The following is a 24,745-nucleotide window of genomic DNA, read 5'->3' as shown; positions in this document are numbered from 1 at the left end:
GGTGTGCTAGCAACGCTACTTCATCTACAATGGATATAAAGGATCTGGGTAATACAAATTCTTATCAATTTGACCCCCTTAGCAGGGACAAGAAAGGTAAGAAATCGGTTCATGATGCTCCTATAAATACTAAGTTTGTGCCCTTTGATAAAGGGAATCAAGTTGCTCGTGGTAGCTCGGAGTTGTTGCTGGCTGATATAAGTAGTGCTCGGAATGAAAATAATAACATTTCAGACTTGAATTTGGATTCCGCCACCATCTCTGAATCTCACCCGTCCTTGTCAGTTAAGGCTGGTTGTAACCACTTTGGTACCTCTACCCTAGGCTCCACCAAATTCTCCTTCTCTAACAAAAAACAAGCCAATAAAAATTTGTTTCTATCGTCCAATGATTATGAGAACTTAATGCTGGGAAAGAAGCTGCATTTCTTCCATCCAAAATCCGGGGCCACTTTGATAGTTCGCCCCCACTTCTCTAAACTTCCACCTCGACGGGAACTCCCCATGAAAGTTCTTCATGTGAAGCCGCGGTTTCCATTTCGTCTCCTCTGCCCGTGAATCTTACATCCATGGAAATTTCGCAGGTTGGACAACTTGATAACTTCGCTGACGAGGAGGATCAGCCTCTTGAAATCAAGAGACCATGTTTGTCGACTGAGAGGATTTTCGATCCCAAAACTGAGGTCAGGGAGGTTTCAATGGTAAATAGTACACTTTTGGAACAGTCTCAGATGAACGATTCTGATCACTTTTCTAGTCCAACTATGTTTATCTTTTCAGTCGTGAAGACACAATCAAGCAAGAGATGTAGCCGACAATTTACGGGTCGTAACTGCTCTAAATTCAAGAATAAACCATTGGTAATGGTTGGAGGTTGTACTTTCTCCTCCAGATTTACGACTTTAAAAATGGTCGCGAGCTCTAAAAGAAAAGAGGATTATCCAATCCTGTTCGATGCCTTCTACCATTCACCACGTAAGAGGCGTCGTCTTTGTCTTTTTACCGAGTCTGTTTGTATTACTAGTTATGTTAGTTGGGTTTCTTCTAGTTTAGGGGTCTCTAATGCCCCTCGGTTTGCTTTGTAGTTGGTGTGTATGTAATAGAACCGTATATTTCTATAAAATAGTACACTTTTGTCTAAAAAAAAAAAAAGATTAATCAAATACTTTCATGCTTACTAAACTTTTAATTAATTAATGTTTAGTAGTTCGTAAAAGTTGGAGACTCTAATATTGCTCGAAAAAAGCTTCCATGCTTACTAAACTTTTAATTAATTAATGTTTAGTAGTTCGTAAAAGTTGGAGACTCTAATATTGCTCGAAAAAAGTTTCCTTTATTAATATAGATAGATAGATTGATTGATTAATTGGGATGCTATCCAGAAATATGGGGATTTAGGCTCTGTTTGACACGACATTTCAGGTAGCTTATTTGACCAAAATTTCAGCTACCTGATTTTTTTGCAAGTGTTTGACAAGTAGCTTATTTGGTCAAATAAGGTATCTGAAATGAAATGCTTCTCGGGTGAAGACTTGAGAAATCAGTGACTGAAATGACTTATTTTCCATTTTGTACCCCTTTATTCTATAATATTAAATAATTTTCATATCCTTTTACGTCATTTTACTAAAATCAGGTACCTTTTCACCTAGTTTGTCAAACACATTTTTATATAATCAGTTACCTTATCAGCTCCTAATTTTCGTGACCTTATCGTTAGCTTTTCGAGGTTTGATTAGGCTTTTCGGCAATTTCTTTTCAGGTAGTTTTGCCAAACAGAGCCTTATAATATGAATTTGGGAATTAGGGTTATTGATGAATTGGGTGAAAATGAGATGTAGATGGGGGTAATTAGTGTGTTGTAATGAGTATTGGAGGGTATTTTGGGTATTTCACTTAAATTGTCACTTAATAAGACGGAAAATTAGGAAAATGATGCTCGGGATAAAAATACGGTGGTAATTAAGTAATATACATTCAAGGTTGAGTATTATTTATAAAAATACAAATACGTGGTGGTAATTTGTAAAAAAATACAAATAAGAGGTGGTTATTTGTAATTTTTCTTTAGTATAACTAGGTGTGCTAATTGTCCACTGATACTCCGTTTCCTTGGAATAAGACAAACGACGTAATCTCTTCTTCAATTTGCCTGAAACCAATTAATAGCGGTTATGGCGGCTGTTTCCGGCTACCGTACGACGCCTTTTCTCCAAAATTCACCACCGTGTTCACCTCCAATCCAACCCCTCAACCGTACTTTTAACCTCGCCATTTCAAAAAGTCGTCGGAGTTTCGACAACCGCCTTCGTATCCGCTGCAGTAATTCCAGCAGCTCCGATTCTACTGGTATTCAAGTTTACCGTGATTTTGAGCGGTAATTTTTTCCATTTAACCTATTTTTCTCATGATTAATTTTCTGTATTATGATCGTGCAAGTATGCTAGTTAGAAATATTTGATTTGAGAATTGAGTTGATGAATGAAATACTCCGTATGTTTTTTCTGAGAATTTAAGTTACTGTAGCAAATTTATTGATTGTGTTTTTGAGATTTTACTGTGTCAATTTTGGAATTGGAGTTGCTATGGTGTTACTGAAATCTGTTTGGAATCTTAAGCGGTAGTTAGATGTTTTTTCTACTAAGTTGAATTACCGTAGCGACATTGTCATTGTTATTAAGGTAGAAGTCAACTAGGTAGCACCAAAACAGACACGGACACGAGCATCCCATGAAATTTAGGACACAGACACGCTATTTAAATTTAATCACCAAGTGGAAGATGTTACATGTAATGGGAAAACGGTGTTGGTGAAGCTATTATGGTCTAATCTCCAAGTAGAAGAGGCTACATGGGAAGCCGAGGAAGCCATGAAAGAGCGGTATCCTCTCACCTTTTCGAACAGGTATGAGTTCGGTTACAAGGCCGTAACCTTGTTTTTAGAGGGGTGGAGCGTATTACGCAAGTGCGAGTTTCTTTTGCTGAATTAGCCTACTCCACCTTATTAGTCGGTTGTTAGTCATGTTAGTCGTTAGTTGTCTTGACGTATGCGGGTATGTAAACGTCTTGGGTAGTAGAGACCTTCACGTATGATTTAGTTTTGTAATGTATTTGATATTAAATTTAAATAAGTGGAGGCTGTGTTACTCAGACTCGGCAGAGAAGTGTCGTATCCGACGCGTATCGGAGTGTCGGACACGTGATTCTAAAATTGAAGTGACACGGGGATACGGTCAAATAAGTGTCTTGACTATTTTAAAGACACCGATACGACACGTCATTCTTTATTTTTTCTATAAATATATTATAATAATATATAAATATATATATAATGTTGAGAAATAACAAAAAAATATAGTCTGTACAATAAATCTAGTAAAAGAGTAAAGGTGAGGAAAGATAAAACATATTAAAATATTACAATTAATGATAACAGCTGTCATTCAACAACTTTCCACACTTACTTTTTTTTAAAAATGAAACCCTACCATATCCTATTTGCCTTTCATCTGCCGCAATACCCAAAAGTTCCTCCATCTCTCTCTCTCTCTCTTTTTTCCCGCTACTCCTCACACCCAATCAATCAATCAATCATCACTGTGCAAAGAGTCGAGAGTCGTGTCGAACTCTGAAGTATCCCAGGCGTGTCAGGTGTCGTATTAGGTGTCGTGTCGTGTCGACACTCGACACTCCACCTACCTAAGGTGTCGGAGCTACACAGAGTGGAGGTCAAATTTGACCTTGACTATAACTAATTCTCATTTTTTCCACCCGAATCCATCTTCTAATCAATCTCTTTTGACATTTTATTCCTCGTCTAAACTATAACATTTATAGGCGTGTGTCCGACGAGTGTCGGGTGTCCGACACGGCGTCGGCTAATTAGGAGGAGTGTCTGTGCTACCTAGGAAGTCAAGGTAGGAGCTTGAGTTGTTTATTGTTGTTATGAGAATCTTTGCAAGATGGAAATTTCTGTGGTGTTATGGTTATTGGACATTAATTTACGCAGAATACGAGTGACCGGTAAACGAGGTTAGCTCTTCATTGAAGTAGAGCTAGTAGGGAATTAGTTATTGTGCTGGACAATTTCACGTTCGAGATGTTGGCGACTTAAGTTGTTCTTAAAATGAAATATTGCTAATGCGATTTAGCAGAAGTCTAGGTTAAGACTTAGGTCTAATTGTGGTAGAGTAGAGATGAGTAGTGGCTTATCATGTTGGACTATGCCATGTAGGCAACTAAGTCCTTTGTGATTTGGTGATGAGGAATAAATGGATTCAGTCTTGGTGGCTTGGTGCTTGGGTTTCTACTTATCAAGAAGCTGAAGTAGGAAATCATGTTCTTATTGTGTTTTGGGATTTTACCTTTTGTGATTTGGTGATGAGGAATAAATATACCCAGAGCTTTGTTAAATTTAGATGGCTGGTAATCTTGCTAGGGGACGAAACGTTCATGCAATTTATTGTATGAAAAGTATGTTATGGTTTGCTCTTGATCCTAGATGGTGTATTGTTTTCGCCCCTTATTGTTTGAGTATATATCGGTTGTGTGAAAAAGACCAATATCTTAATTTTAGCCACACTTGCCCTTTCATCTTCTTGTTGTGGCCCCGTGATTCTCGTTGGCACCATGAATGTCATGAATCAAAGAAGAATTTTGAGTGCATGGGCACTTTTGCTTTAAATTCTAAAGGTGGAGATTCAAATTCGTAGGTTTCACTACACTATATGCGTAGATGGCTTAATATATTGACAAATGTACTATCCATGAATTTTTTTGGTATCAGCATGTTAAGTTGCACATTTGGAGAACGAAATAAAGTTCAATAATCACTGCAAAAGAGGTTTTGTCAGTTTAATACCCAAACTATGTTATTACTCGTAAGACTTATTTTTTACACTTAGCTTATGGTTTTGACTAGTTTGAGTCGTGATCTTTCATATCTTTTTAGAAACAACTGGTATGTAATCTGTTCTAAAAAGGCACTGTAAACTGGATTATCTTTGAACTTCAAATGTAGGAATATAGGATTACCCTTGCGTGGAAAACATGTTAACGTTGTAGTACATGTTTCACTCTCACTAACCCCCCTCCTCTCCACAAATATGTGCGTTTGTGTGTATCACTGTATCCATTAAGGCCTACTATCAATGATGTTTGTTTGTCAGCTACACATGGATTTATTTTTGGTTAATATTAAGTTAAACAAACGACTTCGATTTTTCCCTCTTGCAGATTGGTTACAGAGACGGTAAAACAATCACAAGATGCTTGGGGAGGAGCGAGCAATTGGCGTGAAGCTGAGGTGCTATTACATTACACTCCGTCTGCCTTTTTTTTTTTTTTTTTTTTTTTTTTCTGATTAGTTGCTGAATTAATTTATTTATTTTTCACATTCAAAAGATGAGTGTGGCGGAGATGCGCATGTTGAGGTGGATGTGCGGACATACAAGGAAAGATCGGTTAAGGAATGAGGTGATTAGGGAAAAGGTAAAAGTGGCGCCAATAGAGGACAAGATGATGGAAAACCGATTAAGATGGTTTGGCCATGTGAGAAGGAGACCTATGGACGCACCAGTTAGGAGGCTGGAGACTTGGAGAACAGAAAAGGTCCTTAGAGGCAGAGGAAGACCGAGACAGACATGGTTGAGAGTGATAGAGCACGATATGAGAGTTCTGGGGCTTGAGGAGAGTATGGTGACGGAGAGGGCACAATGGAGGGAAAGGATACATGTGGATTTTTAGTATTTGATGTTTTTGACAGATTTAGTGTTTTTTTATTCATTTAATTTAAAGAAATTAATTTATTTATTTTTCTCTCCTTTATTACACACTTTTTCAACAACCACTTTCTTATAGTTTTGACCTGGTTCATTCCGGATCCTTAACTCTATTTCGGTTTTTAAAAATCGCTTTAATCTTTTCTCTCGATTTAAATTTTAAGTTTTTATAAAAGAAAGACTTTAATTCGATTTTAAAACCTCTAAGTTCACCTTGACTTTCCATTACATTTTCGTTCTCCCTTTTTGTTTTTCATCTTCCCTTTTTATTCGCATTTTGAGGCGTGCGTTCACCCATGGACAGTTCGAAAGGATGATTCATGTCAGCCGACCCCAAATCATTTTGGGATTAAGGCTCTGATGTTGTTGTTGTTGTTGTGATTAGTTGCTGAATCTCATCCATTTCTAGAACCTTAGTACTAGACTACTAGTAGCTCTCAAAAATTAGTTCCTCCTATTCCACACCAAAATACAGATACTTATTACTTACCCCTCCTAAACACACGTTTCAAAGGATACAAGCATTGTAAAAAGTGTGCAAGTGCCTGCTACAATGAATAAAGTATTGTAAAAAGTGTGCAAGTAGGGATGTTTGATGACAATTTTTGTGGTATAGGGTACTTTATTAGGATTATTTAGACACTTTTTTTACCTAAATGGAATGGGTAGTTTGGCGTGATTTTTCTCAAAAAAGAAAGAGGGTAGAATTTAGCTGTAGAGTGTAAGTGTTCGGCATCTGTATGCAAATATATTACAGTTTCTTCTACAGGGAAAGAAGAAAGGTGCTATGCCTATGAATAGCCTTTTGTTACGATCCTTAAGCTTCAAATGCCCTATCTAATGTTATTATCAGTGGTTGTACTGTGAGCATGCATGGTAATCATTCATGCTCATGAATATGTCTCTTATCATGTCTACTCCTCAGCAATGGTTAATCGCTGACTTATGTATGCGAAATTTTCAGGGGGCTTGGATTCTGGGACCAAGACATTCGAAATCATGGTCAATTGTGCACTTTATAGGTGGTATATTTGTTGGAGCGGCCCCACAGCTAACCTACCGTTTATTTCTTGAGCGTCTCTGTGAAAAGTGAGGGTACTTTTTGCAGTGAAGTTGATGATAAGTTGATAACTTGTGCTTCTGGAACCCTTTTTGCTTTTATCATATTGCATTCATATTGTTCCAAGATTTAGAAGAAGATCTTACATTTTTTTTTATTGCTGCAGAGGTATAATGGTTATTGCTACACCATATGCCAGCGGATTTGATCATTTTTCCATCGCAGATGAGGTGCAATTTAAATTTGACCGGTGTCTTCGATCTTTGCAAGAAATGGTAAGTCTCACTATATAAGGCTGTCATATTTTTATATTAATTATTCTTTTGTGAGAAGTTTTTTGTATGTAGGTAGAAGAACTTCCTACTTTTGGCATTGGGCATTCATTAGGATCTGTCATTCATCTACTGATTGGTTTGTCATTGTGTATCTCTGTAAACCTGATTGATTTCTTCCGGTCTTCAGTAGTCTAATTGTTTTATCTGATTGATGTGGTTAACAGGGTCAAGATATGCCATGCAACGGAACGGGAACATATATATGGCTTTTAACAATAAGGTACCTTACTTTGAATTTTGCCTCCTCTTGACTTGTAGTTTTCCAAATTAGATGTCCTACGTATTAGCTAATATACTTGATCTGTATTTAGTCAGCTAATGTTTCGTGTAGAAAATTATTTGAAATTATACTGTGGTACTGCATAGGACATTTACATGCTCTTGTCATTTCTCCTGTGTGTGCTTTAGTTTTCTGTCCTTCGTTATATAATCCCGGTGCGATGATATACGATAGGTTTTAAAACTGCTTCTTTCTTTTTTTCTCATCATACTTGGCAATGATCTCACCTGTTTCTTATTGCCAAGTAACAGGATCCAAGTGATGCTATTCCACTGTTTTCACCTGTTTTTTCCCCAGTGGCTCAAAGCCTTGGCCCTCTTCTATCACAGATCGCTTCATCACCAACTATTCGGCTTGGAGTAAGTAATCTATTAGGGCGTGTACTGTTTTTATTGAAAAATCAAGTATGATATTTTGACTTCATGCAACCTACAAGTGGGTTTTAATCCTTCTGTTGCCTTAAGATGAAGCATTCACAACTAGGGATGGCAATGGGTAGGGTCCGTCTAAACCCGGACCCGACCCGAGATTTTCCCTTTGGACCCGTACCCGACCCAGACCCGCAAGGGTCTAAAATTTGAGGACCCATACCCGGACCCTATGGGTAAGGGTAGGGTCTGGGTCTACCCGCGGGTCCGAGTTTCAGCCACTTTAGTAACAAAATTAACAGCTATAGGGTCTATAATATTAAAAAAAAAAAATTTATACTACTTTAACATTATGAGTTTATTAATCTGCCGTTAATGGTGGTTGTCGGTCGCCGGCTATTAGAGAGGTGGTTGTCAGTCGCGTATCGCGATATCAGTCTTTGTGGTCTTTGGTTTTCTTGTGTCGGTGGTAGAGTGGTGGTATTGTCGGTGGTTGGGTTTTATCACTTTATGGGATGAGGAAGAGAAAGATACTTTAGTTGGGTTTCTACGATCACAAAGATGAATTTAAAAGTTGTAATTTTGATTTTTTTTTTTCTTTAATAAAGGGTCTAAGGGTCGGGTATGGGTCTCATAACTTAGACCCGGACCCGAAATATTTTCTTAAGACCCATACCCATTGGGTCTGAAAAAATGAGACCCATACCCAACCCATTAGGGTCCGACCCTCGGGTCTGTGACCCGACCCACTGCCATCCCTATTCACAACGGACGGTTTAGTGTAATTTGGTTACGAAATCCATCATTAGTAGATTTTCAGTTTTAATCTTATGTTTGCTAGACTTAGATGGCCTAATGAATACTTTCTCATGTATAGGCAGAGACGACTTTAAAACAATTGGAGAACATTAGCCCTCCTATAATGAAGCAAATGCTTCCTTTGATTGAGCAGCTTCCTCCACTGTATATGGATTTGGTTAATGGGAGAGAGAACTTTATTCCAAAACCCGAATAAACGCGGCGCCTTGTAAGCGACTCTTATCCTCGTATGCTTTATGTTTACTTCCCCCATGCATGTTCAATTTCATCAATACTTTGTTTTCAGTACCCCTTCCTTATGGAAGGACCAAAAAGGTAACTGCAATGCATTTTGTCTTCATATTCACTAATATATCCACCAATGAATTAGTTGCTGTGGCGGGTCTGGAACTCCTTCCCGTTGTATTGTATTGGACTGCCTTGTGACTCCTCTTACTCCAAAAAATTTAAAAACTGGTTAAATATCAAAGTGAATGCCAAAATGCCTGAACCGCTTGGCCACTCATAAGCCTAACAAATGGATCATTCGGGTCGGTTAGGTGTGTGGCTAAGTTTGGAGGCGGTGAAGTTTGTTGGATCCGGTCAGTTTGGGTTTTGGGTACACGGGTTAGTCAATTTGGGTTGGGTGATTGATTTTTGCCCAGTTTTAGCCACTCATACGCCACAGATAGACAAGCCTGATTTACCTTGTTTTTTGTTTTGATTTCAGATAAAGTCATATTATGGGATAAACAGGAATCTTCTAGTAAAGTTCAAAGATGACACAATTGATGAGACATCAACACTAGCACAGGTTCTGAGTGTAGATTCTGCTATTAGTTCCGCATTGGATTTGTCCATTCGCACGGTGCCAGGGGACCATGGTTTGCCTTTGCAACAGGTAAATCTTAATGAATCATTTAGAACCAAAAGGCTTTTTGAACTCTCAATAGCCAAGTTTTCTCAACCACAAACAATCTATGTTACTATGATTCTTCCTTTTACCTCACCTACAAGTGTTTGACACTTGACACTCGACACTCGAACATGGGAAGGACACTTAACCTCTCTCATTCTAAGCCAAAACATGTTTATTTTCATAAAATGGTGAGCCTGACACTTGGAGACGCAAAGCTATTTCTAATCGAGCCTGGGTAACATAGGAAAGAATAGGTGTCAAACCTAATCCTTTTGCTCTTCTTTTTGTCAATCTGGCATCATTTTGCAGTGTATAACGCTCAGCACTAGATATGGGTATGGCACATGGACACTTCATTCTATGCCAAAAACGTGATATTCTTTCGTAGAATAGAGTCGACATTTGGATACCCACCCGTATACTTTTAACCGAATAGGGGAACACAGCAAACAATAGGCAACAAAACTAGTCGTCCTTACTCTCTTCTTTCTTCAATCCGTCATGTTTATGCAGGCTTTGCCCGATGTTCCACCAGCAATGGCAGATGCAGTGAATCGGGGAGGTGAGCTTTTAGCTAATTTAGTTGCAGGGACCCCGTGGGAGACAGTAACCAGGGATGTAAGTGCATCACTGGGTGTGGATTCACAAATACTTCGTGCTGAAACATCTAAGGACCTTGAGGTGCTTGTTGATGCTGTCACTTGTTGGATGTCTTCGAGCGTTTCCCAAAAACTATTAAGGCGATGACATGTGGGATGTTGAGAGCTAAATAGTTGGTGAAGGATGTAAAAAGGACTTCTTGTACAGATACATTGATATGTAAAAAGAGCTAAATAGCGTTTCCCAGGGTTTTAAATATTTATTGCCTTGATTAAAGAAGCTATCAATCAGCCATTGATGTTCATGTAGTGAACTTATCATACGTATACTACTTTTGTTGGTATTTTCTGTATTCAAATTCTGATAAAACATCAAATACTGGATGCATTATAGGTAGACAAACTTTTGAATAAGATCAAGTAGTTATCCGTATCAAATAGTAGTAAATCATCAGGAGTCTTTAGTAATGTACTACCTCCTATTCAATATAAACTTCCCTATTTTATTTTCCGTCTATTCACAATTTTCCTATTTTTTTTTCGGTAAGTGTTTGTGTGGTCTAAATTTAATTGTATGGTGGGGTAATGTATTTGTGTGGTCCAAATTTATTTATATGGTGGGCTAGTGTGTTTCCTTAATTTTTGTATCAAAATGAAATGGGAAGTTTATTGTGAATATGAGGGGGTCATATATATCAACTCTATTCGTGTGTTGTACAAACTTTTGTCGTTATCTATTCAGTGACTGGTTTTATGTTTAACACAATACTAGTTGGTTGCGCACGGTACCCCAAGACAATTTTGTATTTATAATATATTTTACTTGAATAAATTGTTTGGGGAAGATATTCCGGTTGTATATTTACGCGGGAATTCTTGTATATTCGTTCCCTTTGCATGATTCCTACGGAATACCCCAAGATATTTTTAACGTTGACGTTTAATGCGTATCCTAGCATATTTCTTTTCCAGATTGATTGTTGTTAAACTTAAACTATTGTTATGATACTTTATTGATAGTTAAATCGGTTGTAAACCAAATTACTGTGATATCTTGATTGTTGACGTTTCATGAGTGAGCTAACATTGGATTTCTATGGCAAAGTCAGGTTTTTCTATGGCAATCAGACTTAAAGAACTTGATAACAATACGAGAAGGTAAAATGAACGTTGACTAACGAAAACACAACACGCCTAATAATGCTTAGTCTCACGCCACGCTGGCACACCTCTGAAACAGTTCATGGATAAATTCTTTTTTTTTTCGAGATTGTTTTATAATATTTTTATTTCATTATAATTACTCTTCCTCCTCCTCCCTTTCCTCATACTAATAGCTCTTCTCCTCTTAAACCTTCTTACTCCTCCTTTTTCTCCACCTTCCTCACCCTCTACCTCGTCCTCCTGTTTCTCTCCCTATATTATCTCTAACGCCGCCGCATACTAAACCACCTCCTCCTCTTCAAAACTCGTGGTCCTCCTTCTTCCTCCCCTATAACTTTTGTGTTTCCCTATTTTCTTCTTATATATCCTCTATTTTTCCTCATTTTCCACTTGCTCTCATACTACTTCTCCCATTTCCCTCGTACTCCTCCTCCATATCTTCACTTCTCCTCCCTCTTTCCATATCCTCATATCGTTCACATCCTTTCATTTCCCTTTCTCTTACCTTCTCTTATTTCCCATTACTCTCTTTCTGGATCTCCACCCCTTTCTCCTTCCCCGCATCCGCATTATCCTCCGTCATTTTCTCCTCCTACTACTTGTCCTCCTCCATTTACCCCCTTCCTCAATTTCTCCCCTACCTTCTCTCTCTCTCTCTCTCTCTCTCTCTCTCTCTCTCTCTCTCTCTCTCTCTCTCTCTCTTCTCTTTAACGTTGTCGCCTTCTTATGTTCCTCCATCTTATCATCCTCCTACTCCCATTTCCTATTCGTCTTCTCCCATATATTTTCGTTGCATCTTGTGTTGTGTGCACGGTCCCCCCAGATCTTTTAATCGTTTACGTTTTATGTGTATGTTATCATTTTTTTTTGTCCGATTATACGTACCTATTGGGTGGCGCTCATAATGAAACTATTGATGTTTCATGGTTTTGATGGTTGAATCGATTACATAGAAAAATTATTTAGCTTTGTTGAAAACGTGAATATAAAAAAAACGCCTTTTGCTTGGATGGTTAACTATTGAAGAACACAATTACATGGAATACACAAGCATTAGTGGTATGTGCTTGGGAAATAAACAAAACACATAAAATCAGACTCGGTTCAAACTATTATATAACTCTAATAGTAAGTTCTAAACATTTTCACTTAAAATGTAGGTTTATGAACACACACCGCCACCTTCGTCATCATGATCATTCTCCTTTCCTCATCATCACCGCCATCGTCTTCCTCCCCACCATCATCATTATCGCCTCTATCATCATTTATAACCTCAAACACATCACCCTTTATAATAAAGCTAATTTAATTTCATTTTCGACCATCTGATAGGTTCATCAAATTAGCCTAATCAATCTTCCATACTCCTCCTTCTCCTTTCCTTACCCTCCCTTCCCCGCCCCTATCTTCGTCATCCTCCTTGTAACACCCGCGAATTTCCCCATTTTGACATTTAAAATTTATTAAACCGTTTGATTACTTTATTTTATATTTTTGAATTATTCAATTTAATTAATTTCATATCAAACACGATTTTTATAAACGAATTATATAAAAACTCATTTTTATAAAAACACGTATTATTAAATTATTTTGGGGCATGATTTTTATAAGAATGTATTTATTTATATTTTGGTCAGATAATAATAGTGACAGTAATAATATTAGTTTCCGTCTCAAGTTAAAATAAACTCGAGACAATATTCCGTCTAGCTATAGACCGTCACATTTCACTTTGTACCCACTTTAATCCGGACCAACCAGAATTTGACAACACGCTCACCTACCCCTTACACTCTACCTATTATTATTATTATTATTATTATATATTATATTATTATTGTTATTATTGTTACTCCCTCCATTCAACTCCACACTACCACTTTCTTTTTTCACGTTTGTCAACGCGTCTTTTACGCGCTAAATATCATTAGCTACGTATTTGCAAAAAATATAAAAGTTAGATATTTTTAATGTACTCGTAACGACGAATAAAACAAGATCCCACATGAATATATTTTCACTTATGTATTGGGAGAAAATTGAAATTGAATGTTTAACTATGAATAGTGTACAAAATAGATAATGGTAGTGTGGAGTTGAATGGAGGGAGTATTATTTATTGTTGTTGTATCCCGTGTCCCCATCCCCACACTCCCCTTTTATCTTCCTTTCTTTTTCCTGCGAAAAAAAAAAAAAACAAAACAAGCAGCAAACATTAGCAACACCAAACCAGAGCAAGCAAACACCATTTTCGCGGAACTAAAACCCAGATTTCTTTCTCATTTCTCAACCTTTTCCTCTAATTTTTACACCATTAGCTTCCTCATTCCTTCCTCGTTCTTTTAAGGTAAGAAAGCTCCAATTTTGTTGAATTTTCGAAATGGGCATCTTATTACAAACTCGGTTTTGTGACCCATGTTACTCGTTTTTCCTCCTTTTTAGTTGAAGACTGAAGATAGGCTCGTGTTATGAACGTTTTTACTCGGGAATTCGAGGAGATAAAGTAACGGTGATAGGTTACTCGATAACCATGTCGAAATTTCCGTCTCACATGTCGTTTTCGTGTCCTTGTTGGTTAAAGCTCGGCACTTTATAATTTTCCTCATTTGTATGCTCTTTTTTTGTCGCGTCAATTCGTCCTCTATGCTCGGATTTCACTGGTGGTATTCACAAAGTAAAGTGTGTTAATTTTTCCGTCTCAAATGACGTTGGAGCGGACTATTTTACCTGGGTTCTTCGAACATGGTTGAGTCGAGTTTAGTAGGTGTCATTCATGATTCAGTTGTGTCTCGTTTCCGGTTCAATCCTATCTTAATGCCGTCTGAAAACTGAGGCGAAGTGTGCTGTCGAATTCGTCATATATCTATGACAGATGTGGTTTTGGTTTCTGTTTTGGGGATGGAAAGAGCCGTTTTCAGACTGACTTCGATGTTTACTTCCATTGTAACACCCCCATACTCCAAGTGCCTTACCAGGACCACTCAGGTATGGAGACATCACCATCTCGGTTGCCCGAGGTATGATAATCAAATAGACAAAATAGAAACAACATTTATTATAAATAGTTTAATGAATGAATACGATCCTCGAAACCAAACTGAAAGTGCAATACATTATTCAAACTGTCTGTTCTCAACTGAAACGTAAATAAAAGCTAAACTACAGCGGAAGACTCTATCGTCATGTCGTGGCCATCCCAGCTATCCCAGTATCATCTCTATACTGCTCAATATCCGCTCACCATCCCCGAATGGATCACCGCAGTTTTACAAAACAACACCGGGTCGTACTAATCACACAATCAAAAAGATAATAACAATAAGGCAAAAGACCGAACTGAATCACACATACACACAACACCAACTCCCATCATCATCTCAACACCGATCGTCCACTTTGGACTACCGCCAGCTGGGGACCGCACCGTTCCCACCTAAGCCCCGCTCATCGTACGAGCGATAACCCTGTATCATTAATGTGCACATCCCTTTTCGTGGCGGGTTCCACGAAGGGCGAAACTAGGGCGTGAGATCACTCCCGCAAGTGACCCCACTCAACCGAGAACGCATCTCGAGAACCATCAACAACCAATCACAATCACAATCACAATCACAATCACAATCACAATCAAACAACTAACTACAAAGACATCACCAATATCCCATTATGGGACTAATCGAGTAGGAAATCCTACGGAAAGCAAACACGCAGACGATCTAAACAATTTTGTCTCAAAACGGCTCCTCTACGAATTCTCCTCCTATCACACATAACACATAAAGGCTACCAATTACTTACTACTCATAAAACCCCCAAACCCTAAATTAGGGTTTGACCAAAACTAGCAAAACATTATAAAAATTATGCTAGAAGCTTACCCTCGACGCAAGGAATCCAACAACACGAAAAACAACGAGAATCGACCGTCGAACTCCGGAATCGTTAAGGATGCGATTAGGAAGAAGAATCGCCGCTTTCTCTCTTAAACAGGTTTTAGGTTTTGGTAAAAGTGTTTTAAAACAAAGACGAATTGGTTTAAATACCCTAATCGCATAATTAACAAAACCCGCGAAAACTCCCCCGTAAAACCGGACGCTCGATCGAGTACCCAAGGTACTCGATCGAGTACCCCCCTACTCGATCGAGTGCCCGAGCTACTCGATCGAGTGCCCAACAGTCGAAACTATTTTCTTTGCGACACTTACCCTTACTCGACAGAGTAAGAGCTACTCTATAAAGTACCCCCAAGGCTATAAATACGGAGTATTACAGTCTTCCCTCCTTAAAAAGAACTTCGTCCCCGAAGTTCAACCCATACATAAAAACAAACATACTAACTCGATCAAGACACAACAACGTGACTAAGAACTCAAAACAAAACTCCAACCCAAACATGAACTCGTAACACCAACTCCACTAACTATTCCTACCTCCACAACATGTCTCACGATATCGTATCAACTCCACATATATATATCTCTCACGACACCAACTCCATACATAACCAACTACCATCCTCTAACGCTGCTAGCTCCATAATATCATCCACTATCAAATCCAAAATCAAGACACTCATAGACATCAAACGGAATGTTACATTCTACCACCCTTAAAAGGAACTTCGTCCTCGAAGTTTACTCGGACTCATAACATCATCCTCCAACTGTCAACACTATATAAAATATTCTCATACTCCAAAGCATCACACTACTACAAGCACGGCCATGGCCTTTTAACACCATCAACCACAACATATACAAATCCATATCTTATGCTACACCAACACTCTACTTCCAAATATCTTCGCTATATGAACAACCATCAAAATCTCTTTTATCGCATCCTACTCCTCTTAAGATAAATGTTACGTCCTCGTAACTCACTAATACCAACTCCTAGATACATCTCATTACCCTCTTTACCACCACATGTCAAAGATAACCGTCTATAAACCAAACACTCACCATGCATATATCTAAGGCTCTCTTACTTAAACAATTCTCATACTTTAATTCACTCATCAAACCACCTAACTTATACCTCAAAATCTTTAGCTTAACCCAAAACTTCCACTCTTCCACATTTTCGCAACATGACATACCTCTCTATATAAGGCACTTATCTCCCAGAAGCATAACTCACGATCCACACTCGTTATGTACACGCACACTAGATTATCAAGTTCTTTCTTCCATTACCGCAAAACTCATACACAACTTAACATGACACTAATTCCCAATACCCTACACTCACTGTCTCAACAAAAGATTATGAACCACCTGCATCTTTCGGGTCATTACCACACATGTTCTACGACTCACTTGCCATTACCATGTCTCCTGAAACCTTAACTAGAACAAGATCATAATTATTGTAACGACCTCTCACAACCGTATCCCATCAATAGAACATCACTATACCATGACAACAACGAAAACATATTCAACTCTATTTCCTATCATACTCTACCTCATTCTTAACTTAACCTGGTAAAGAGAACATCAATAAGCAAGACAACTGTCTACATGCAGAAACTGAAACTCGCAGGAGCAACATCAAACAGAGCAACAAACTATGTATAATCTGGTATGTACTTTCAAACTCGAATCATAATCATCCCGCCTACTCCACCACAACCGTGACGGCATCACAACACCGCCACCAACATGACCACACCGTAGTGCGAAAATACCCGCATCACAACACTAAATATCGTGTCCGGATCACCACCCGAGGCACCACAACCACATCGATAGACATCACAACTGCATACAACTCCCATAAACACCGACTCAGGATAACTTTTCAGTCAAGAAAACTTACTCAAATCCACTTTACTAAATCATAGCACAACATATTTTATGAATTAAACAGATACTAACCTCGTGAATATCATCCCCTTACCATATCACATATTGACATGTATCATGAATGGACAATCATAACTAGTCATGCCAAATCGGTCAAATTATTACCTTTTTGGATATCATTCCAACGTTCTCGTATCCAACATGTATTACAAAAAATTCAGATAACAACTTATAATTATCACACCATACCATTTCTTGTGAGGTCACAACCTCACACAAACATTTATATATATGACATAGACCCATAATCACATCCAACCAGTCAATCCCGATCACGTAAGTTACCACTCAACAAAGGTTACCTATCGCCCGAGCTTAACTCATACGCCACTCATAACATATTCCCCCATTCGCACAACCATCACTTCCTGCCAAGTATAACCATACTATTACTATTCAACTATTAGCATCCGCCTCATCTAACCACATCTTATACCCTCTCACAATTATACACAACAATCGGGTCCCTACCAAATCAACCTCTTTTGAATTGCTACCTTTCTAATATACCATCACTCTTAACCATTAGTCACAAACCATAACACCACCACTGTTCGGACATCAAACCTCTTTCACTCATCTCTAAATATCACGATTTCTTTCCTATCTTTGGTTAACATTCCAATAGCTATCCTCAAATTCACCAATCAAAATTACATCAACATCATTCCCAATACTATCTTACTCGTATTTTCATCTAACTCTCCACCAATTATCGATTATCGTGCAAATTCTCCACCAACTTCTTACTCCCTTAATTCCTCGAAACTCATGATTAATCACGTTGTCCCTGAAATTTACGTACAATTGTTAACTTACTTATTCTTTATAGTATCATATATCCCGATGATTCCTTACTTTTATATCACATAACTCCGGTGAATATTTTTCTCAACTTACTTTTATCCTTCTTTTCTCTTCATACTCAACAATTCCATTTAATATCCCAACTCCTATTACTTCTACCTAACCCCTTTAGTGCTCCAATTACCTTCTCATCGCCCCAAAACTCAAATCTCACTATTTCATGTCTATATCATCTCATTCTTTCTTACCTTGGATCCTTTCTCATCACTCCACTCACTCACACTTGTCACTAATTTGTCCATAAAAATCAACGTTTAATGTTCAAACAATTACATCTCCTTTTTTACATCTCTAGAAATCAAAATTCTTTTTATATCGTTAATCGTCCAATGAAATCACACATTAGTTTCGTCTCTCGATAACACAAATTCCCAAACTCGGTCACTATCTCGCAAATCCACCTCGCGACATGTCTCCATTAAGTTCACTATATACCACTCTTCTCAATTCCTCTAAAATGACCTTTCATTACATATATTCCTACTCAACACTATTCCTAACCATCTCCCTCCATAATTCGTTATACGTCTCAGATTGTTACTATCCACATCCTTTCTTTCAATCTTTTCATTCTCATGTTCCATAAACTCACATCTCCCCCTACCCCCATTCACTTACTTTTACGTTACTCAACACACAACCATATCACTCATCTCATTTCATCTCAGAAAACATGCTCTATGTCTCAATTAAGCCATAACAATCTTCCTTTTCTTTTTCCACTATCTATCACAACACATATAACCCATGTCCTCCCACCAAATTCCTACTCACCACAGGCGTCATCACTTCAACATAAGATTGGGTAACTTACGTATCAAGACCAACATACATGTAAAACAATGCATAAAGAAGCAATATAACAACTTTGAATTAAACAAAATATGCAACGAATTCAAAAGATAAGCATATGACCCAAAATAGGGGTCACTAGATCGAAGTAGGAGCCACTCGATCGAGTAAGGGACTTACTCGATCGAGTAGGTCAAGATCAGAAGCACGTAAAACAAATCACCAGGGCTACTCGATCGAGTAACTGAGGTACTCGATCGAGTGCCCCCTTACTCGATCGAGTACCAAGGATACTCGATCGAGTACCCCAATTCTCAAAGACTGTCCAGTTTTCGTAAACAGTCATAACTCACTCATTACTTGGTCAATTTGGGCGTGTGACCTATCGTTAGAATCGTAAAAGGACAAGCTATCACCTCCAATTGGAATCACATCAAAATCATTTATGCATCTCAAGTTATAACAGTTTAAAGACAACCTCTTTATAATCGAAAATCACAACTACTTGATTTTACTTCCAAACAACTTAAACGACAACCAAGCAAACAAAACCAGTCCAAAACTCATGAAACCAGTATTCATAATCATATGTTACTATTTTCAAAAGCCAAGCAACAACATTAATCATGCACATAATTTATCTAACTCATTAGTCATGTACTAACCGCATACTTTAAATTTTATAACTTTTCGTAACACAACACTCTCATACATTACAAATCCTATTTCCATGTTACTAATACAACAACAATACAAATACACTCCGTCACCTAAACATATTCATAATCACAAAATTCATATTCTTATGCAATTGCTACTCCATCCTTTCCAATCAATTCATCATGCTATTAAAGCCACATTGTAAATCATTCAACATGTTATCATCTCATTAACATGTTCCACATATCATTTTCTTTCAAATGCTCAACTTCCTATTTCAACACCAAACAATCAACACACTTCATCACTTTGTTGCACAAGTTAATCAAACACACGGATGACTCGACAAACACTTTCCCCATGTGACCGGTTCAAAGTTGTAGGGCGACCCCTTGCGACTTTAGGACGTCTCCCAAGCCTTTGCACTAGCTCCTACAACTTTTACCCCGGGTTCTTTTTAGTTGACTCTCTCTATGTTCATTAAGTTCATTGGTTACAGGTTTCAGGATCGTCGCTCTGATACCATTTGTAACACCCCCATACTCCAAGTGCCTTACCAGGACCACTCAGGTATGGAGACATCACCATCTCGGTTGCTCGAGGTATGATAATCAAATAGACAAAATAGAAACAACATTTATTATAAATAGTTTAATGAATGAATACGATCCTCGAAACCAAATCGAAAGTGCAATACATTATTCAAACTCATCTTTCTCAATCGAAACGTAAATAAAAGCTAAACTACGGCGGAAGACTCTATCGTCATGTCGTGGCCATCCCAAACTATCCCCGTATCATCTCTATACCGCTCAATATCTCGCTCACCATCCCCGAATGGATCACCGCAGTTTTACAAAACAACACCGGGTCGAGTACTAATCACACAATCAAAACAGACAATAACAATAAGGCAAACAGACAAATTGAAATCACACATACACACAACACCAACTCCCATCATCATCTCAACACCGATCGTCCACTTTGGACCATTACCCGATGGGGGACGCAGCCGTTCCCACCTAAGCCCCGCTCATCGTACGAGCGATAACCCTGTATCATTAATGTGCACATCCCTTTTCGTGGCGGGTTCCACGAAGGGCGAAACTAGGGCGTGAGATCACTCCCGCAAGTGACCCCACTCAACCGAGAACGCATCTCGAGAACCATCAACAACCAATCACAATCACAATCACAATCACAATCACAATCACAATCAAACGACTAACTACAAAGACATCACCAATATCCCATTATGGGACTAATCTTGAGTAGGAAATCCTACCTGGAAAGCAAACACGCAGACGATCTAAACAATTTGTCTCAAAACGGCTCCTCTACGAATTCTCCTCCTATCACACATAACACATAAAGGCTACCAATTACTTACTACTCATAAAACCCCCAAACCCTAAATTAGGGTTTGACCAAAACTAGCAAAACATTATAAAAATTATGCTAGAAGCTTACCCTCGACGCAAGGAATCCAACAACACGAAAAACAACGAGAATCGACCGTCGAACTCGGAATCGTTAAGGATGCGATTAGGAAGAAGAACTGCTTTCTCTCTTAAAATGGTTTTAGGTTTTGGTAAAAGTGTTTTAAAACAAAGACGAATTGGTTTAAATACCCTAATCGCATAATTAACAAAACCCGCGAAAACTCCCCCGTAAAACCGGGCGCTCGATCGAGTACCCAAGGTACTCGATCGAGTACCCCCCTACTCGATCGAGTGCCCGAGCTACTCGATCGAGTGCCCAACAGGTCAGAAACTATTTTGCTGCGACACTTACCCTTACTCGACAGAGTAAGAGCTACTCTATAAAGTACCCCCAAGGCTATAAATACGGAGTATTACAGTCTTCCCTCCTTAAAAAGAACTTCGTCCCCGAAGTTCAACCCATACATAAAAACAAACATACTAACTCGATCAAGACACAACAACGTGACTAAGAACTCAAAACAAAACTCCAACCCAAACATGAACTCGTAACACCAACTCCACTAACTATTCCTACCTCCACAACATGGCTCACGATATCGTATCAACTCCACATATATATATCTCTCACGACACCAACTCCATACATAACCAACTACCATCCTCTAACGCTGCTAGCTCCATAATATCATCCACTATCAAATCCAAAATCAAGACACTCATAGACATCAAACGGAATGTTACATCCATCCTCCTATGTCGTCTTAGGTATGTCGAGTTTTCCCGCTTCGAAAGCTCTGTCTTGGACCACGAATGTTTTGGTGACCGATTCAGGGTCTTTTGGCGACCGTGGTGGGGATTGTGGATACCATTTTTTGCAGGCCGTTTTGTGTACAACAGGGGGGGGGGGGGTTGAGCGGGTTGTCATAGTTGGTCACGGTCTTTCAGGGGCGGCCTCGGGCTGGTTTCCCAGTAGTAAAGGTTGGTCACGAGTATAGACGGGTTCACACCCTTATCCTTCCCCTTCTCCCATGTTTATTTCTTTTAATGGTAAATTATGCCAACTAAATGTTTGGGTTTTACATGATTAGGCTATTGGACTCATTTGGCTCTAATTGTTGGATTCATTAAGTTTTGTTTGTTGGGCTTGCACACATATTTTGAGTTAATTGGGCCACATTTATATTATGGGAACTTTTGGTGCCAACTTTGCTTCGTTCGAATAATTAAATTCCCGTCTCATATTTTCTAAGACGTAATTAGTTAATATTGTTCATTTACTTATTTATTCAGTTGGGCTTGTTGCATCTTATCTATTGGGCTCGACTAGTTAAGGCCCTGTTCTTTCTGGCTCAGCTCAGCTCAGCTCAGTTAAGCTCCACTAAATTCAGACAAATTCAATTTTGCGAATCTTAAATTTAATAGTTTTTATTAATATTATATATTTATTATTATTTATTATTATTATTATTATTATTATTATTATTATTATCATTAATTTATTACGGAGTATTAATTAATCATCCTCATTATTGTTATTATTATGAATTAAAATCAATAATATTCATATCAATATAATTAATACTATTATTATTATTATTATTCTTATTAATATGAATATGAATATTAATTAATAATAATATTATTAATAACATTGTCAATTTTAATATTATTATTATTATTAATACCTAATTATTTTTTCATATACGAACTTTACTCTTTCACATACACTTTTTCATAACGTTCTATTTTGTACCCTTTAATTTCACCTAAAAATTTAACCAAGTGAACTCTTAAATCAATATTTTTCCCTAAAACTTAATTTAATTGCTCAAATGACTTAAAACTTACAAGATGGATTCTAATTTATCAAATAATAAATTAATTTACTCGTTATCAATTATTAATATTATTTGTTGAGTTTTAATTAATCAACCAAATTTTATATATTTGTTAAAGATGAAACTAAGGTCTATCAATTTTTAATTATCGAATTAATTAAATTAGAATTGTTGGTGCTTCGTGGTGGCTACCTAATGAGTCAAATTAGGATGATAAACGGCTAGACTTTGAACATCAATCTAGCAAATCGGTGCTTCATTATTTCACCTAATTAGATTGATGGTGAACCGTGGTTCATGGTGGCTACCTAGTTAATCACTCAAATTAGTATAATTACTAATATTATTATTATTATTATTATTATTATTATTATTATTATTATTAACTATAATAATAATAATAATAATAATAATAATTAATAATAATATTATTATTATTATATTATTATATTATTATATCAGTTCAATTCAGCTCCAATAAGCTTAGTTCAGTTCAGCTCAGCTCCATTCAGTTCAGTTCAGTTCAGCTTCATTCAGCTCAGCTCAGCTCAGCTCAGCTCCGCTCCATTCAGTTCAGCTCTAAAAAGCCAGAAAGAAAGGAGCCTAAGTCAATTAGGCTTGTCACATGATTTATTTATTGAGCTTATCCTAGTTCATTCATTGGATTTCACATGATTTACTTATTGGGCTCATGAATGAGTCATGTGGGCTTGGTCACATTTTACTCTGTAACTTTCATATAACGTAAATTATTCATTATCATTCATTATGTCTTATTTAATCGGCATGTTAAATTATAAAATGAAATATTTATCTGCATAAGACAAGTATGAGATATTTATTGTTAAATAATTATTTGCGAAGGGTCATATCCTTGATAATGTCTTGTATTGTTCGGTGGTGTGAGTTGTGGTCCTATCGGACACTCGGGGTGAGCCATAGGCCCTCTAGTTGCGATTTGATCGTCGGGACCGATGTTCCCATCCGTACTTATGGTGAGATGCAAGCCATAAGTATGAGTGTGACATTAATAATCCCGTCTCATGTACTTGTTTGTTGTACTTGTTTATTCTATTTAACCGGCATGTATAATTATGAAATGAGATGTTTATTTATATGTTACAAGCATTAAAAGGTTATTATAAATAATTACTTGTAAGAGTCGTATTCTTGTAAAAATACCATATTACCATCGTATATGCTTGACATACATTTTTGCCCTGCTTGTGCTGTTCTGGCAAACACGGGTTCGACTTACTTGTGATGTTCTGACAAGTACGGTTTTGGCCTACTTGTGCTGTTCTGGCAAGTACGGCTTTTGGCCACTTGTGCGTTCTGGCAAGTGAGTCTTATCTTAGTCTTTCCGCCACTTTCGTGCTGTTCTGGCAATTGGGGTACTCGATCTCCATGAGTAGTCGAGTTTTGGGTGCGTGCTGTGCTGGCGCACGTCGAATCGGGATGTACACCCGAGAATCTGCAGATTTAGACTAGGACCGTATTATTATCGTAGTCCTACCCGGGGAAATTATAGTCTAAGAGTGATAAATGTCTTGCAGTATTTGGATGGTTACTTTGGTCATATATCCTTGAAATACGTGCTCGTGGCTAAGTGGCCGTGTCGGTTTCCTTGTCCTTATTTTCCATTTATTTATTGTTGCTTATGCCTTACTTGTTTATTCCATCTTTTCTTTTACTCTTGTTGGTTTAAACACGTATAATCCCATTATGATTCGATTCACTCATGTCTTATCTAATATGATTGTTTGTTATGTTCGTTTCGACATATTGTGGTTGGGAGAACCTTGAGTTACTCCCCACTGACTGTGGCGTTCATGTTTACATGAATGACAGGTGGTGAAGATGCTTACGTGGGGAAGACGTGTGGGCTAGCGAGAACTAAACCCTTGGACCTTAATTTGCTAGTTAGAAACCCTTTATTTGTTTATTCGTGGGATATCTTTT

At 37.8% G+C, this 24,745-nt stretch overlaps 1 protein-coding gene across 2 annotated transcripts; it reads left to right on the top strand.

Annotated features, from left to right (window-relative positions):
- Positions 1-1,759: 1,759 nt before the first annotated feature.
- LOC141633814 (uncharacterized) lies at positions 1,760-10,456 on the top strand. 2 transcript variants are annotated; one of them, XM_074446215.1, is made up of 10 exons: positions 1,760-2,376; positions 5,235-5,304; positions 6,744-6,868; positions 7,006-7,114; positions 7,187-7,250; positions 7,339-7,394; positions 7,706-7,813; positions 8,700-8,849; positions 9,351-9,521; positions 10,053-10,456. In XM_074446215.1, the coding sequence occupies exons 1-8, from the start codon at positions 2,174-2,176 to the stop codon at positions 8,835-8,837; spliced, it is 873 nt and encodes a 290-aa protein (XP_074302316.1). In that variant the 5' UTR covers positions 1,760-2,173; the 3' UTR covers positions 8,838-8,849; positions 9,351-9,521; positions 10,053-10,456. The 2 variants fall into 2 exon arrangements, with proteins under 2 accessions (XP_074302316.1, XP_074302317.1); XM_074446216.1 differs by lacking the exon at positions 1,760-2,376 and adding an exon at positions 2,394-2,904.
- Positions 10,457-24,745: the final 14,289 nt, after the last annotated feature.

Source organism: Silene latifolia, chromosome Y (genome assembly GCF_048544455.1).
Source record: "Silene latifolia isolate original U9 population chromosome Y, ASM4854445v1, whole genome shotgun sequence".
Lineage (NCBI taxonomy): Eukaryota > Viridiplantae > Streptophyta > Magnoliopsida > Caryophyllales > Caryophyllaceae > Silene > Silene latifolia.
This window is presented reverse-complemented; position numbering and strand designations above follow the sequence as displayed.